This window comes from Saimiri boliviensis, chromosome 21 (assembly GCF_048565385.1).
Source record: "Saimiri boliviensis isolate mSaiBol1 chromosome 21, mSaiBol1.pri, whole genome shotgun sequence".
NCBI classification, from domain to species: Eukaryota; Metazoa; Chordata; class Mammalia; order Primates; family Cebidae; genus Saimiri; species Saimiri boliviensis.
The window spans coordinates 33,209,393-33,225,408 of NC_133469.1; the positions used below are offsets into that span (position 1 = coordinate 33,209,393).

The following is a 16,016-nucleotide window of genomic DNA, read 5'->3' on the forward strand; positions in this document are numbered from 1 at the left end:
CGCCCACCTCAGCCTTCCAAAGTGTTGGGATTACAGGCATGAGCCACCTTGCCCGCCTGATCATGGCTTTTATATCACTTGTGTCACAGAGAAAATAGTTTTGTAGCTCAACATTTCCAGGGACAAATTCACGTGTAAATTAGCTTATTATATAAGGAAAATGGTCTTCCTATTTATATTCATCCTGAATGTAAACAAATAGATCATCCATAGGCCCATCACACAGCGTGATAACTTCTGCTGAGTTCCTACACATGCCGACAATAGTTAATTGCCTTAATTGCTAGAAAATAAAACTGAAAAATTCTGGAGCAACCATTTTACATTTAAATAGCTTTAATATATTTAGGATATGAGCCTACTCAAGAGGCTTAAAAGTAATAAGTAATTTAAGTCTCTGAGTTGATAGACTCCTCTACATTCATTTCACATACATATAAAATCCAGAAATAGGGCCAGGCGCGGTGGCTCATGCCTGTAATTCTAGCACTTTGGGTGGCCAAAATGGGCAGATCACGAGGTCAAGAGATCAAGACCATCCTGGCTAACACCGTGAAACCCTATCTCTACTAAAAACAAAAAATTAGCTGGGTGTGTGGCATGCACCTGTAGTTCCAACTACTCAGGAGGCTGAGGCAAGAGAATAGCTTGAACCCGGGAGGCACAGGTTGCAGTGAGCCAAGTTGGCGCCACTGCACTCCAGCATGGGCAACAGAGCAAGACTCCCATCTCAAAAAAATGAATAAATAAAAACCCAGAAATATATAGCCAAGACGTTAAGTTACTAAATGTGCCAACAAAAATAATTAGTAGACATCTAATACCTAAGCATCCTGCTCTATTAGACCATTTAGCAGTACTGCAAAGTGACTTATTATGCATACATTAACATGCAGATGCATAATATATGCATGTTATACATATACATCTGGAGTGGCAGTCACAAAACCCACCACCAAAGAGAAGCAACCACATAAAACTCCTTTTACTTAAAACCCCTAACTTTTATCATCTAATACTAGCAACATCTGATATTAAATTACCTCAAGACTTTCAGGTTATCATGAGAATTTATTTCCCAGGCCTGCTTTAAGCCTTAAAAAGCTACGTAACCAAGGGAATAATCATCAAAATAGACCTGATATGAAAAAAGACAGCCATTCACTGTCTCCAACAGATGCTCCAGAATTTACTAAGAACTGACCTGCCTAATTACTAGCACCAAACAAGTTGCCACCACACTGATCAACTTCTGGTTTATATAAATTAATATTATAGAGTAACAATCACCACCCACACAGTGTTTATTGGGTACCACTGCATGAGCCAAGAACTTTCTAAACATCATTTTACATAATCCTCATAAAAACTGTCAAGATCAGTCCCATTTTATATGAAGAAAGTGAGACTCAAGAAGTTGACCTGCCCAAGGACACAGCCAGGTAACAGTCAAACTCAGGTTTAGCTGGTTTGCAAGCACATGGTCTTTTCACTGTACTACACTGAGTTCCACCCTTCTAGTCTGGTCACTGCTTGCAAGTCTACATTATATGAAAAGTAAGCAAAGGACCATTTCTTTCCTAATTCATAATACGGTAACACTATAGATGTCAGGCACCCTGAAATGGTCTTGTGTTCCTAAGATTTTGACAGAACAAAGAAGATACTGTGAGACAAATCTTCCCTTCTCTGAAAATGGCATGTTGAACCACTTTACACAGAGGTGGTTCATCTTCCATCTTTATGAGCTACAAGCCACATCATGTGACAATTTAAAAATTTATTTTCTTTATAAATTAACTTCCAATTAGGTTACCACAATGTTTTTAAAATCTCCTGAAATTAGGCCGGGCTCGGTAGCTCACACCTATAATCCCAGCACTCTGGGAGGCCAAGGGGGGTGGATCACAAGGTCAAGAAATTGAGACCATCCTGGTCAACATGGTGAAACCCCGTCTCTACTAAAAATACAAAAATTAGCTGGGCATGGTGGCGCTGGCCTGTAGTCCCAGCTATTCGGGAGGCTGAGGCAGGAGAATTGCTTGAACCCAGGAGGCAGAGGTTGCGGTATGTTGGGATCATGCCACTGCACTCCAGCCTGGGTAACGAGCAAAACTTCATCTCAAAAAAAAAAAAAAACCTCCTGAAATTAGGCAGAAATAAAAAACTTATCTTGGTGGTTTAGAGTTTATACTTTCTTCTGATAGAACTAACACATCAAAAAGAACAACTTCTAAGGTTGAATTTGTGGTCCAGGTAAGAAATTCCAGAGCTTCCAAAATGATACTGTAACCCTCAAATGTTCATGCAAGCATGTGGTTCCAGTTCAACATGGGTAAGTCAAAGAAAATTTCCTAACTTTAATTAACTGGTTTCTTTTCCTTGGCATTGCCAAATCTATCATTAATAAGCTATAAAATAACAAGGGGAAAAAAAAGAAGGGAGAAATATCCCAGAATCCATAGAGATCAACTAAAATAAACTAAAACTGAAGACTTAAACTGTGAAGTAAACTCTTTCCTTTACAGACAAGCAAACAAGCGCATGAAGGTAAAACTGACTACAGTAGGCACTGTCTAATGGTTAAAACCACTAACTATTGTGGCCAGGTAAATCTTACTGCCTTAAGCCTTGGCACCCTAAGTCTGCCATTTGGCAGCTATATAACCATTACCATGTAATTTAATCTCTTCGAACCTCAGTTTCCTCACATGCAAAATAGGAATATCCTTACCCCAAAGGCTTACTGTAAAGATTGCTTTGGACAATGTTTAAAATAGTGACTGGCATGAAGCAATTAACCAGTTTCTATTATTTTACTATCCTATAAAGTCTTTGGTGAAGCTGGAACAAGAAAATTTAAATTCTGAAGTCCAGCTGATGGCCTTCCAAGATCATCATAAAATCTGTAATTCTAGACTTGCCATCATTCCAAAATTTAGAGCTGAGATAATCATTTATAAGACACAGTCATCCATGAACATTTAAGTGGCCTTCAACTGCTTGATCTTAATACAGCAGTTGAAATATTGAAAAGGACACTGAAGGTTTTTCCCAAGGCTATGCTATGAACTAGCTGGATAATTACTTATCAGCAACCTCATCTAAGCGGGTTTCAGGTTCATCATACTTAAGTGTGAGAATTCAGCTTAGGTGACTGCTACAGTACCTTCCCTAAAACGATCTAGTTCAGTAATAAACTTCCTTAGGCCAGCCACGGTGGCTCACACCTGTAATCCCAGCACTTTGGGAGGTCAAGGCAGATGGACCACCTGAGGTCATAACTTTGAGACCAGCCTGCCAACATACAGTGAAACCCTGTCTCTACTAAAAAAATACAAAAATGAGCTGGGTGTGGTGGCACACGCCTTTAGTCCCAGTGACTTGAAAAGCTGAGGCAGGAAAATCGTTTGAACCTGGGAGGTGGAGGCTGCAGTGAGCCAAGATTGCACCACTGCACTCCAGCCTGGGCAACAGAGCAAGACTCCATCTCTCAAAATAACAACAAACTTCCTAAACAAAATGAAACCAGGCTCTCACCATTTGACAATTTGCTTCACTACTTGGCAAAATTTTATTCCCTTTATAGGAAAAACAGCAGAAATATTACAGACATTATTGTGTCACAAACATGTTATCTTTTCCATAAAAAGCTTAAAAACCATTGTACTACATTAGATAATGGAAGACTATACTCTCAACTCTGAAGGCGGTTCTTCAGAGACTGGACCATTCATGTAGCTGCTCATCTCCTCTCCAGGTACTAGAATGGTAGAACACTTACCTTCATCTCCAAAGTAACAGGTTATTAAAACACTAAAGAAGTTTTGATCCTACTGGACAACCTCCAAGAGAGTGGATATATGGATTAAACCTGAAACATTCCAGACCAAGTTGGAGTGATGAGATTACTCCTTCATGAACTCAAGAATCATGAACACTGTATGTTTCTGTGGAAATTTTGGGGAAAGACTATCTAAATCAAGGTTTTAAACAAGTTGCGGTTTCCTGCTTTAGCACATGCAAATAATACTGGATGTAGGAGCAATTTGCCAGGAAGATAAAGCCAAATGCTGAAAAAATAAAAATTTTCTTCTTGAAAGTTGTCATTTAAATGTCTTCTGTTTTCTTGTTAGAAATTAAAGATTTGTTATAAACCTGTTTAGGACGTTGTCACTACAGAGAGGAAACAGCTGATACTAAAATACTCCAACACCTGGTGATCCAAGAGAGCAGTACTTGTTGGATTCCTATAAACATTTGAATGAAACAACTCAGCATACTGACTTCAAATAACTCAAGTCTGCATTTAGAAAATTTTGATCCAATAAACAAATCAGATTCTTCTGGATTAGCAAAAAGTATTTCACTGATCTTAGTTCTTCAATACAGAGCTCAAGACATCCAGGGATACATTTCACTCCAATGGGATACATCCCAAAAAGCAAAAAAGCAAAATTTTCTGGGGAAATGAATTCCATATAAATATCAAGGAATGAGTTACTGGTTAACTCAGTGGCACCTAGAGGATACTTACGAATTTGTGTGCAGATATTCAAAGGTTAGCTGAGCTCGATTCAGACTGCTGTAATTTGTGAAAGCCATGACTGCAATAAGGTCTCCAGCCCTTCACCCACTAGCTGGGAAATACAACCCTAAAATGAAATCAGCTTCCCAGGATTCTGTCCAGTAAAGCTTCAGTCTGTGCTCCTTAATGACAGTTAAAGTAACTAGTAACTATCCAAAATATATGCAAAGAAATGTTTAAAACTACAATTTCTTCAAGCTTTTTTTTAATCTTCTCAATGATCACGATGTAATATTTTGGAAAGAACTATGTCAAAAATCCGTAGTTTTAAGGAGCTTTTAGCATTAAGTTGCGATGGCTCAATTCAGAAAATCTGAGTCTCGTGTGGATGGTCCTGGAGATGGTCCTTGAGAGGGTGGTTTATGACTGCTCCATCTTCATGTTCTTCATGCCTTTTTTGTTTCCCCTAAATTTCCTGTCAGGAAGTTTACCCATCTGGAAATTTACCCACTTCTATCAAAAAACTGATCAGCCATATCCTCGCCACACGTGATGCCAGGATCCTTCAACAGGCCCAAGACCGGTGACCAAGATGTCGATGGAGTGTTAATATGGCGCTAGTTGAGGCTTCACCACCTCCCAGCTGAAAAAGCTCCTAGGTGCTAACTGACGATTTCTTTTCTCAAAGCCCGACCAAACCTAGCTGAGGGTGGCAGTCAGATCTCCTCCTACGGGCCCACAGAGACACCTCACAATTGACTCTCCCAGAGCACCTCGGGCGGGGCGCGCCCCTCCCCCACGGCCCTCAGACAACAGCCTCAGCCTCCCAGGCCCTTCCCGGGCCTCGGTCCCGTGGCGGCCTCCTCAGGAAGAGGAGCTACTCCCGGCTTTCAGGGACCGGATCGAAGGCAGTGGAGAGCGCACCACCCGACTGGGCACTACCCGGAGCTCACAACTGCCTTTGTCCCTCCCCGCGGAACTGGAACCCAACAGCCGCAGCGCGCTCTTGGAACCATGTGCTGCTGCCGCCTCCGCCTCCTCCTCCGCCGCCGCCGCCGCCGCCGCCCGCGCGCCGCACTGAATGAGATGGTGACAGGACCCAGCAGCAACACGAAATTCGGCGTTTAGAGCCGCTCTCCCGCCGCAGTCACAGACACCAGAGCCACCGCTTTGTCTCCGCTAGTGCACACAGCCCCGGCCACCTCGCGCACTCCCCGACGCCCCAAACCCCCGAGGCCTCCGCGGCGCATTCAGCCAATCATAAAGCTGCAGCTCCTCCCGCCCCCGCCCTGATGTACAGCCTCCTGATTGGCGGGCTGCGTGTCCCCATGTGACCGGATCTTGGTTGGCCGGTCCCGCCCCTGTCACGTGAGAGCGTGCGCCTCTCTTCCTGCTTTCCTGACCCTCTCCGCCATTTAAAGAAACAGTACCGGGGGCGGGCCGAGCGACGCAGCCGGGACGGTAGCTGCGGTGCGGACCGGAGGAGCCATCTTGTCTCGTCGCCGGGGAGTCAGGCCCCTAACTCGAAGAAGCCCTGGCGCGCCCTCCCCCCCTCCCGGGTCTGGTAGGGCGAAGGAACGGGCGTGCGGTCGATCGAGCGATCGGTTGGCGGCTCTTTCTCCTGCTCTGGCATCCAGCTCTTGGGGCGCAGGCCCGGCCGCCGCGGCGCGCGCCCGGTGGCCGTTGGCGCTCGCGCCGCGTCTTTCTTCTCGTACGCAGAACTCGGGCGGCGGCCTATGCGTTTGCGATTCGACGAGGAGTCGTCCGGGTGGTCGGCGGCGGCGGGCAGCTGCTCCGCCCCGCTCCGGGGGAGGCGGCGGCGGCGGCAGCGGCCGCGGGATTTGGAGCGGCCGGGGAGGCGGGGGTGGCCGGGGCCGGCCTGGAGGCCTGGCGCCACCCTTCGGGGCCTGCAAGGACCCAGTTGGGGGGGCAGGAGGGGGCTGGAGGATGGTTGGTTGTGGGATTTCTACTTTGCCTTTTCCTCCTCATGCCGCCTTAGTGAGGTGCGGGAGCTCTGGCGGCAGCCCCGGGGTGGGGAGACGAGCTCCGGAGTCGGAAGAGCTGGGTTTGCTTCCGGGCCTAGCCACCAGCTGGCCGAGTGACCTTAGGCGAGTCACTCTGTAATTTGTCTGCGCCTCAGTTTCCTCCTCTGCCTATCAATGTGTGTGGGATTGAAAGCGCTTTGTAAACTATAAAGCGTGGGTGTATGTAAAAGATGGTTATTGTTTGTAATGTTTTTTTTTTTTGAGTTGTAAGAAAACTTAGCAGTCGCCCAATCCTTGGGTTTTGAACCTGGGAATCTTGGATTGGAGTTGGGGATCCCCAAACTCCCTGAAATTGTGGGAATGTGCGTTTTAGGTGAATGATGATCCATCGCTATCGAGTTTTTCGAGGGAGCTGTGTGACTCAGAAGAGTTAAGAATCACAATTTCTTCATGCTACAGAGAGGAAACTGAGGCCTAGATGTCATTTGGGACCCTTCACAACCAATTTGAAGCCCCTGTATGAGTCCCTGGGATATGTGAGCTGTTTCTATGCATAATGGATATTCGGGGTAACAACAGTCCCCTGCTTGGCTTCTATTCTGAATCCTTTTCTTTCACCATGGGGTGCCTGAATGGTGGCTGATGCATATGGTACAATGGCACCCAGTGTAAAGCAGCTACAATTAGGAATGGATGTGTTCTGTAGCATCCTATTTAAATAAGCCTATTTAATCTTTGGTCCGGCAACTCTGTTTCCTGCTTCTTGTACCGGTGCCTACCTTTCTGACTCTTCATTGACCATTTTCCACGACCATGGTTGTCATCCATTACTTGATCCCACTTCGTATGTCTAGTCTGTGTGGTTGGTGGTGAATAGGCTTCTTTTTACATGGTGCTGCCAAGCCCATCTAATTAATGGTGCACTTGGACTTTTGGCGAGCGGGCTCACTGGAAGAGACTGAACCAGGCACGGAATTCCTGAAGATGTTTGGGGTTTTTTTCTTTCCTAATTGAAGGTTAACATTCTCTGAAAAGTTTTGTTAGAACTACTGCAGAACCTTATAATCAGTAGATTTGGAAGTGATTAAAAGCTTAACTTTTTCTTTGGCCCTTCATGTGTTCTAATTGCTTGCAAGTATAATACTAAGATGTCCAAGTTGCCAGTTTTTGCTTCTTTGTTAATTTGCAGCTGCTTTTATCAAATTTCAGCCCATTATTTAACAAACACTATAAAAATGTTTGAACAATTGGATTACAAACATTTTCATTTTGTGGAGTGGTGCTCACCAAGTGGTACAGCTCTAAGCAAGTGAACACAAACACATTTAAGTGTATTTTGTCTGATTAGATGTTAGCCAGTTACGCTATTTCGTTCAAATGTCTGAAAAAAATCAATTGACTATTCCCTTTTCCTAAAGGGCAGAGACAATCTCACTTCCAGAGAAATGACTGTTTTGGAGAAAAAAAAAAACCTGTTGGTCTTTTAGCTCTTTTGTAGTTAAATCTGGATGTACCTCAAAAGACAAGACTGTGGTGATAAGATGATTTCCTCAGCAGAAAGGAGGAAAAAAGACAACTGGAACTCAAAGCTTGAATTCTGTGGCAAAACATGAGATGTCCAGGATTGGATGTTGAGAAGATTTCACTACAGTGTTCTGCAATAGTTGGAGCAGATAACTTTCAGTGTAGCCACATTCATGGACTCCAGATTTCCAGATTTTCAAGAACTGGACCTGGAACCTGAAAGAGCTTGTCAGGATGTGGCAGGAACACTGGAGGTAGATTATTTTTTTTTATTTTTGAATTTTGGGACTGTTGACCTTGCTGTGAGAAAAGAGACAACGACTGAGCAAGCACTACCACCAGCACTGTTACTGGGAATTAGAAGACCTGAGTTTCTGTCCAGACCCTCAGTGCAAAACTGAGGATGCTCCATCCAAAGTGAATTATGGTACTTGCCATTTTCCAAAATGCCTTATTCTTTACTATCTCTGCACTTTTGTTCATTCTCTCTACTTTGGAAATGGCTCCTCTCTGGCTTTTCATTTGTCAAAATTCTGCCATTTTCTTGCTATCCAACTCAGATGCTCTCTTTTCCGTGAGTCTCCTAACTTGCCAGAATAGAACTTTTTAAGTTTTATGACATTTTGTTATGTATCCTCTCTTCGTATACAAAATCCTGTAAAATAATTACTTGCCTGCATTTGCTGTCTTTGCAGATAGCAGACTCCTTGAAACCAGGGTCCTTGTGTAGTGCATCTTTGCCCACATACAGCACAACATATCATGAAGCATTTATTAGGAAGGAGGAGTTTAGAGAGCAGGCTATCAGAATAAGCAGTCAGTAAGTGTTTTCTTAATTGCTGTCTGTTAACTAAAATTGCTCTTAAGGAGAAGAAAAGTCACTAGATATGGGTCATGTTTCTTTAAGTTTTATTATTTTTTAATTGTAAATTTTGAAAGATCTAGGGCCGGGCGCGGCGGCTCACGCCTGTAATCCCAGCACTTTGGGAGGCCGAGGCAGGTGGATCACGAGGTCAAGAGATCGAGACCATCCTGGTCAACTTGGTGAAACCCCGTCTCTACTAAAAATACAAAAAAACTAGCTGGCCATGGTGGCACGTTCCTGCAATCCCAGTTACTCAGGAGGCTGAGGCAGGAGAATTGCCTGAACCCAAGAGGTGGAGATTGCGGTGAGCCGAGATCGAGTCATTGCTCTCCAGCCTGGGTAACAAGAGCGAAACTCCGTCTCAAAAAAAAAAAAAAAAAAAACAAAGAAGGCTCTAGGGATCCCTTAGGCATAAGGAGAAACCAATACATTGAATGGGATATTATATACAGAAGGACCAAGACTTTATTCTCTCCTACTTAAGATGGAATCCAAGGATGAAAGCTAGGACAGTTTTTTTAAAAAGGAGCTTTTTAATTTGAGGAAAGCATTGGAAGAGAAGGAGGAGCAGTATCTCCTTTTTTTAAATTGTTGGTATATAAACTTAGAATCTCAGTTCTTTTTATGCCACTTGTGGAGCCACTTCCTCATCCCCATCAAAAAATGCCCAGCAGCCTGAATCCAATCAAATTACTTCATTCAAAAGTACCAAGTTTAGTTTCTGTTTGCCACTCTGCAACAATCAGGCTTTTGTATTTTCTTTTTTGGATTGTTGTTGTTTGTTTTCATTTATCATTTGTCATTGCCTAAACCAGGCTCATCAAGAATTAATAGCCATCAGGCTGCTGATGTGCTGGCAGTAGACCCACTTAGAGTCCTGTGTTTGTAATTCCATGCATTTGTTACCTTATCTGTTTTATCCCTGTCCATTCTAGTCTTGTGCCTCCTGATTGCTGAGTGTTCACCTGGACCTTCTGACTACCTTCCTTGTGCTATTCCATCAGCCTACAGACCCTACAGACCCTACAGACCTGGTACCTGGATTTATGCTGAAGATGATTCTTACCACCTTACTACTGAAGAAGACACCCATTCCATTGGACCACTGTGACTCAGGAGGCATTCAGCCATCATGATGTGGCCTTTACCTCCACTCCTGTTCTGTTCTACCCAGATTCAGCACAGCCCTTTATAGTGAAGTCCGAGTCCTTAAGCCAAATAGCTAAAGCTGTTCTATCACAACAAAGGCCTAGTTTGTTCCATGACTGTGCATTTCTTCAGTTAAAGCCTTCAGAGACACACATAAATTTGGACCAGGGGATTTTTTAGTTATTAATGCTATTTGAAGAAAGGCAACATCTTTTTGAGAACAGCATTGGACCATACCACACAATCTCAAATGATTGAAATTCATGAACATCTAGGATCCCATGAAGGTCATTGCACCCTGTTTTTTCTACTTCAAATCCTGTACTAGCCTACTGAATCAGAAAACATATTCTGACCCATTGGGACCAAATCAAAGGCACAGAGAACTCCTCATAGCATCTTCTTTGGAATTACTCAGGAACCAGAACTTTTTACGCAAATGTGAGAAATTCTACCAAGGAGTCCCCTAACAGCATCTCACAAGGCTGCATCAGATTCCAGAAAAGGCTTCTCTAGATACATCAAGGTAGAACCTCTATGGTAAATCCCCTCTGTTTATATAGCACTTTACAGTTTCAAAGCACTTGTGCATACATTTATCTCAATTATCAAAATAACAGCGAATTATAATTGCTTTTCGCAAATGAGGGAATATAAATTCTAAAAGTTAAGCAGTTATCCAAAGTGACACAGTTATGAAAATGGTAGAGGCCAGGTTTTCTGACTCCCTGTTCAGTACTCTCCTTGGAATTAGCCTCCATTTTACCCAGTATTAAAATGGCTGGGTATTGGGAACCTCAGGAAATTTTCCAGCTTCCTGATCTGGTGCCCCCAATTATATAGGATGTCATAAGTGTGACCTTGTGATAGCTACATCTAGACCAAAATCCCATGGCAATATCCCCAAGGTTTAGGGGTATGCTATCTCCATGGTGGAAGATTGTCAAATCAAAAAGGGACATTTTCTAACAACAAAGCTACCCAACATGAAACAAAAAGCTGCTTGTAGATTTATTAAGACTTATTAATTAATACTCCTGGGCCCTAAAAGCTTTGCTGTGGTCCTCTCTCTGCAAACCAATATTTACACAAAATGAGCTGCCTGGTTTTTTTAAGGCAGTACTCTCTGTCTGTGTGTATGAATAACATGGAGAAAGCATCTGTTACCTAGTAAGACAGTAAAATATGTAAGACATGTCCCTTCCCCCAGTTTACATTGAGATATAGTGTATTAAAGAAGACTTACAGCAAATTACTACTGCTTCTGTGCTTAAATTCAGATATCTAGTTTTTTTAAAAAAAAGGCTTGTGGCAAAGAGTTCCATTTTGCTATGTAACCCATTGGGTTCTAAGTTTAATCAAACACGGAAGGGTATTTTTTGCATCATTCCATCTGATGGAATGCAGAAACTGTTTTAGAGCAGTATAGCCAGTGCTTCCTGATTGCCAACAGATTGCCCTGGACACCCCAGAATAAACAGCATCTTCAAAGTCCCCCTTTCTCATATCTTGTTATTAACTGCTTGAATTAGTGTGTCTCTGTCATTTGAGAGTCCTGCATCTTGACCATTACCTTTATTTTCTGTCCAGGGAATCTCTAGAAGATGTGTAGGGAGACATAGAAAAGGAATGGGGGAAAGTAAATTCACCCCAAATTGGATAAATTCCATGACATTTAGCAGTATACTTCTGTGTCCCTAGAACTGTACCGTAAGTTTAGTTCAAGAGCATTGCATCTCAGGTGGGTAAGGAGTTTGGGAAGCGGGGAAAAGGGGTGAGAAGATATTTCAGAATTTGACTTATGGCCCGTTGAGACTTATCAATGCTTGAGAAGTCATCCAGCCATGGACTTCTTGGAGTAATATTTACAAAGAAGTGGATGCATTTTGCAATCTCATGCAAAAACCCCAGTGCTGTTGCAACTGAAAATCATTAGCCTTGTTCTCTGATCGTTAGTTACAAGCCCAACTGCAGGCAATCAAAATTTATAGCAGATGAGCTTTAACTCCATCAACCTGTAATGTGGTCTGTATTGGGGAAAAAATGAATAGAAAAACACCTTGTTTTACCACAGGCTTTGCTTACAGTTTCTGCTTTCTGTGACCCATTTTTTGTATTTCAGCATTTTGTGAACGACTTACTCTTAGATCGTTGGTTTTCCAAAGGCTTTGTGGCCATGAAGCTCTTTGAGTGAAAACGTTGTAGAAGCCCAGAGTAAAAGTGAAGCTGCTCTGGATGAAGAAATGAAGCAGGAGTAGGGGCCTGAAGCCTGCTACAACTATCTTCCTTTACCACCATGGTGACACCTAAGGGGACTTCCTTATAACACCTTGAACTCTTCAGAACACAGTTTGAAAACCACTTCTGTAGATGGCAATATGTTTGACCTGAATGGCATTCCAATCTCTTCTGTACCTCCACTCAGCATAGTTCATGTTTAGTTGATGCTGAACATTCTTAGAAATACTGTGTGCAAACTTAGAAAAGTGCAAGAAGACAGGCATGTCTTTGACCCCAGGAATGGTCATGGGCGGAAAGTGCTGTCAAGGGAATCTAGATTAACAGCCCTCCGCTCCAGATGGATATCCAGTGATTCCTAGAATGGGATATAGCCAGAGAACAATTCTATGTACCCTACACTGACAGACTCCCTTAAACAACTTCTATTCACAAACACCAGATGCTCTAGTGGTACTTGAAGTACGTAACTTTGAAGTCTTGACCCTCCATGGATACCTGAATTGCCAGCAAGCGGGTTTTGAAGCTGGTGCCTCATTGAGGCCATATTAGAGCAACTTGTACGTTTGACCTCTTGTCATCAGCCATGGTACTCTACTTCCTGCAAGAGAAAACTATGAAAGCAGAATTCAAATACTAGCAACATTTCCTAAGGGACTCAATATCTGTTTATCATTCATCTTCTTTCCCAAGCTACACATCACTGTATGACTCAGCCAGTAGCAGTTACACTGTTCCTTGGTTTTTATTCAGTTTAACTACCATTTCCAAGATGAATGAGCAAACAACCTTTTTTTAAAAAAGCTGAAACAATTCTTTTATTTTCATCACTGGCATATCTGCCTATTCAGAATTATTATGACTACTCAGCTCTACCTTTAACAGCTGATCTTCAAGAGACAGTCTTTGAATACCCCTTCTGGTATGTGATTTAAAATACAACAATTTGAAAAAGTTCCTTCTAGCCAATAAGAGATTTTTTTTTTAATCGCTCTGTCTTGTGCTGAGAGGTGTCCTTTTAAGATAAATCTTTTGATGTCTGATACCACCAACAATAGATGGTAGGGGTAGTTGGAGACTGGCCCTTTGAGCAGGCCGTGATAGCTTACTTGCTGGGTATTTCAGATAGCTTATTATCTGCTTTTTTGCTGGAAACAGACTGATTTGAAAAACAAAATTTATGAAGACTGCGGCTAAGGATTTTATCAGTAGACTTAAGAGCTTTTGTCCTTGTGGATATTTTAGTGGAACCACGTCAGTCTCAGTACTGTCATTTTACACTGATTCAGAGCAGCTGACTTCATTTTTTGCCATGATATACTTAAGGCAGGCATTGTAACAGATATTAAGACAACTTAAATCTGTTTCAGCGGAAAGGATTCCATTCATAAACTCGAAAGCCAGATCATGTTGAACAAGGAGACTTTGATGTGTATCATGAGAAAACTCATTCCTTTACTCCCCAATTTAAAGACCAGCTATCCTGAGCTACTCCAATGAATGCACTGGTTAAACTTTGGGAATAGTTTCTTTATATCCTTGTCTCTCTCTAGGCCAGTTATGATTACATGACTCCACATCTCGTCAAACAAGGCCTATGGCTGGTTGCTGTAGACTGCTCACCCTCAACAAATAAAATCTGGATGACTAGCCTGCTTGTATATACAACTGTTATTTGTAAAGAAGTTATCTTCAGCTTTCTACAACCTTCAAGTTATCAGCTTTTTTTTCTTCTCTAATTTTTCTGTACTTTACAGAAAAAGACATTGATCTATACTGCCATTTCTTCTAATCCTGCCATACTCGGTCAAAATGAATGACTTAAGATGAAGATGATCATCTGCTCAAGAGTCTAAAATATACATTGTGTGTAAGAATTGGAGATTAGAAAAGCAAAAAACCTAAAACTTAAACCTAGGAGCTTGCCTACTATCTCCATGTCTCCATGCCTCAGATTTCATCTCAATCTTTGAACAGCACCATTCAACCAATCTGAGGCCTTGACTTATAAGATGATTCTCAGAGACGGGCTGAGTTACGAAAGATGACGACTTGATTACCAAAGAAAGTAGGGCCAACTTTGACAAACCTGGCTCTGCTGACCCTGTCACTCCCAGATGTAGCATAGACTCCTAAACAGACCCACAAGTCTGTTTGAGGATAAGACCTTCTCCTGAGCTGAAAGTTCTTTGGCAGATGAGCAGAAAACTGAAAGCTGATGTACCTGACTGGCTCTGTAAGATCAGAAAACGATCGAGAGTAAGCCCTATGGATTAACCCTGGAGAACCTAGGGTAAAAACTAATTTACAGAATTTTTTTTGTTAATCTGCCTCTTTTTCCAGATCATATTCTGCCTATTGGTATGACTGGCCCTGCTGAAGTTAGTTACCCTGCTTGTCTATTTTCCTGACTCAGCTCTTGCCTGCCTTTTTCATATGTTGCTGCAATTAGACTCGCTGACCTTGAGAAGACTACAGCCAATTTTAGCCTATCTTGTGCCCAACACAACAAGGATTTTTAATAGAAACAACCCACACCTCACCTACTAGGACTCAACAATCACAATAGGAAGGACCATGCTGTGTACTCCTTGATCAGCAGCTTTTTAAAGATATTTTTAAGTGCAGAGTAAGCCTCTCTTCCTGTATGTATTTGATCACTTTCAGCACCTGGAACCTCTTCTATCAGATCTGGAAGGAATACAGCAGATTCAAAGCAGTTGTCCATTTCTGTCCTGTAGTAGTGCAGAAATGAGTCTGATTTACCAGTGCACACAGAACTGTACCAGTTCAACCTGGCAAAAAGGAACACAAGAAAAGTTTCCACTGTACTTAAAATTTACCACTGACTCAAATTGCCTCACAGAATTATTTGATGTAGAAGGCTAGTTGTCTTGCTTCACATCAGCAGGACATTTGGGCTCTCAGACTCATGATCACTGAGTTTGCTTGTATTGAAACTCTGTGGTTTTATCCAAAGTATGCTATTGGACATGATTGTTATTCCATTCAAATGGATTACAGACTTCTTGAGGACAGGACAAACTTAGAATACTTTTATAACCAAGGACGAAATCATGCCAGCTGTTAGCATTCAACTTCATAAGCAGCAATTAAGCTTTTTCATACTGTTCTTTTCCTGGACAGCAGTAGTTTTTAATTGCCCAGCATCCCTTCCATCTCATTGTAACAACTCTATGATGTTTCTTAAAACCACCTCTTCCTGTTTTCAGTCTGTGTGGTTTGGACAATTTGACCCAACCTTGAGCTTTGTGGGTGGACATGTAATTGAGACCTCATCAATCAGCAAATCCATCTGAACTGTGGAGGAGAAGCTCTCTTTACTGAGGTGCTTTAGCTTTGTGGGATGAAAACCTCAAACCAACAGGGCCTACCATGTAGAGAACAAAGCCAGTGCAGGGGAAAGCAGAGCCAAAATAATGGAGAGACTTGAATCCTGATGACAACGTTTGTGCCCCTGGATCCAACCGTGCCTGAAGCTAGTATATCCCCTGGACTTTTCAGTTATGTGAACCAATAAATACCCTTTTTTGCTTAAGTTACTTTGAGTTGGGTTTCTCTTACTTGAAATTGAATCCAGATTAATATATCTACCAACATTGAAACTTGACAGATCCAAGTATCTATTAAGCTAGAGGTCATGGTCACTGAAATTATTTTCCAAAGTGGAAGACAAAATGAAATAGGAACTGAGAGAATATTTAAG

General features: G+C 42.3%; 2 protein-coding genes across 3 annotated transcripts in view; one reads left to right on the forward strand and one right to left on the reverse strand.

Moving 5' to 3' along the window:
- The window catches only part of MORC2 (MORC family CW-type zinc finger 2), a 42,703-nt gene extending 36,640 nt beyond the window's left edge, over positions 1–6,063 (reverse strand). For both annotated transcript variants that reach the window (XM_010349133.3, XM_003938434.4), the window contains exon 1: positions 4,538–6,063. In XM_010349133.3, the coding sequence (XP_010347435.1) occupies positions 4,538–4,605 (68 nt within the window). In that variant the 5' untranslated portion in view covers positions 4,606–6,063. The remainder of the gene's footprint in view (positions 1–4,537) is intronic.
- Positions 6,051–8,209, forward strand: TUG1 (taurine up-regulated 1; the record flags this gene model as incomplete). Its single annotated transcript, XM_074390931.1, has 1 exon — positions 6,051–8,209. A coding segment is annotated over one exon (477 nt), but the record flags the coding sequence as incomplete, so codon positions are not given.
- Positions 8,210–16,016: the final 7,807 nt, after the last annotated feature.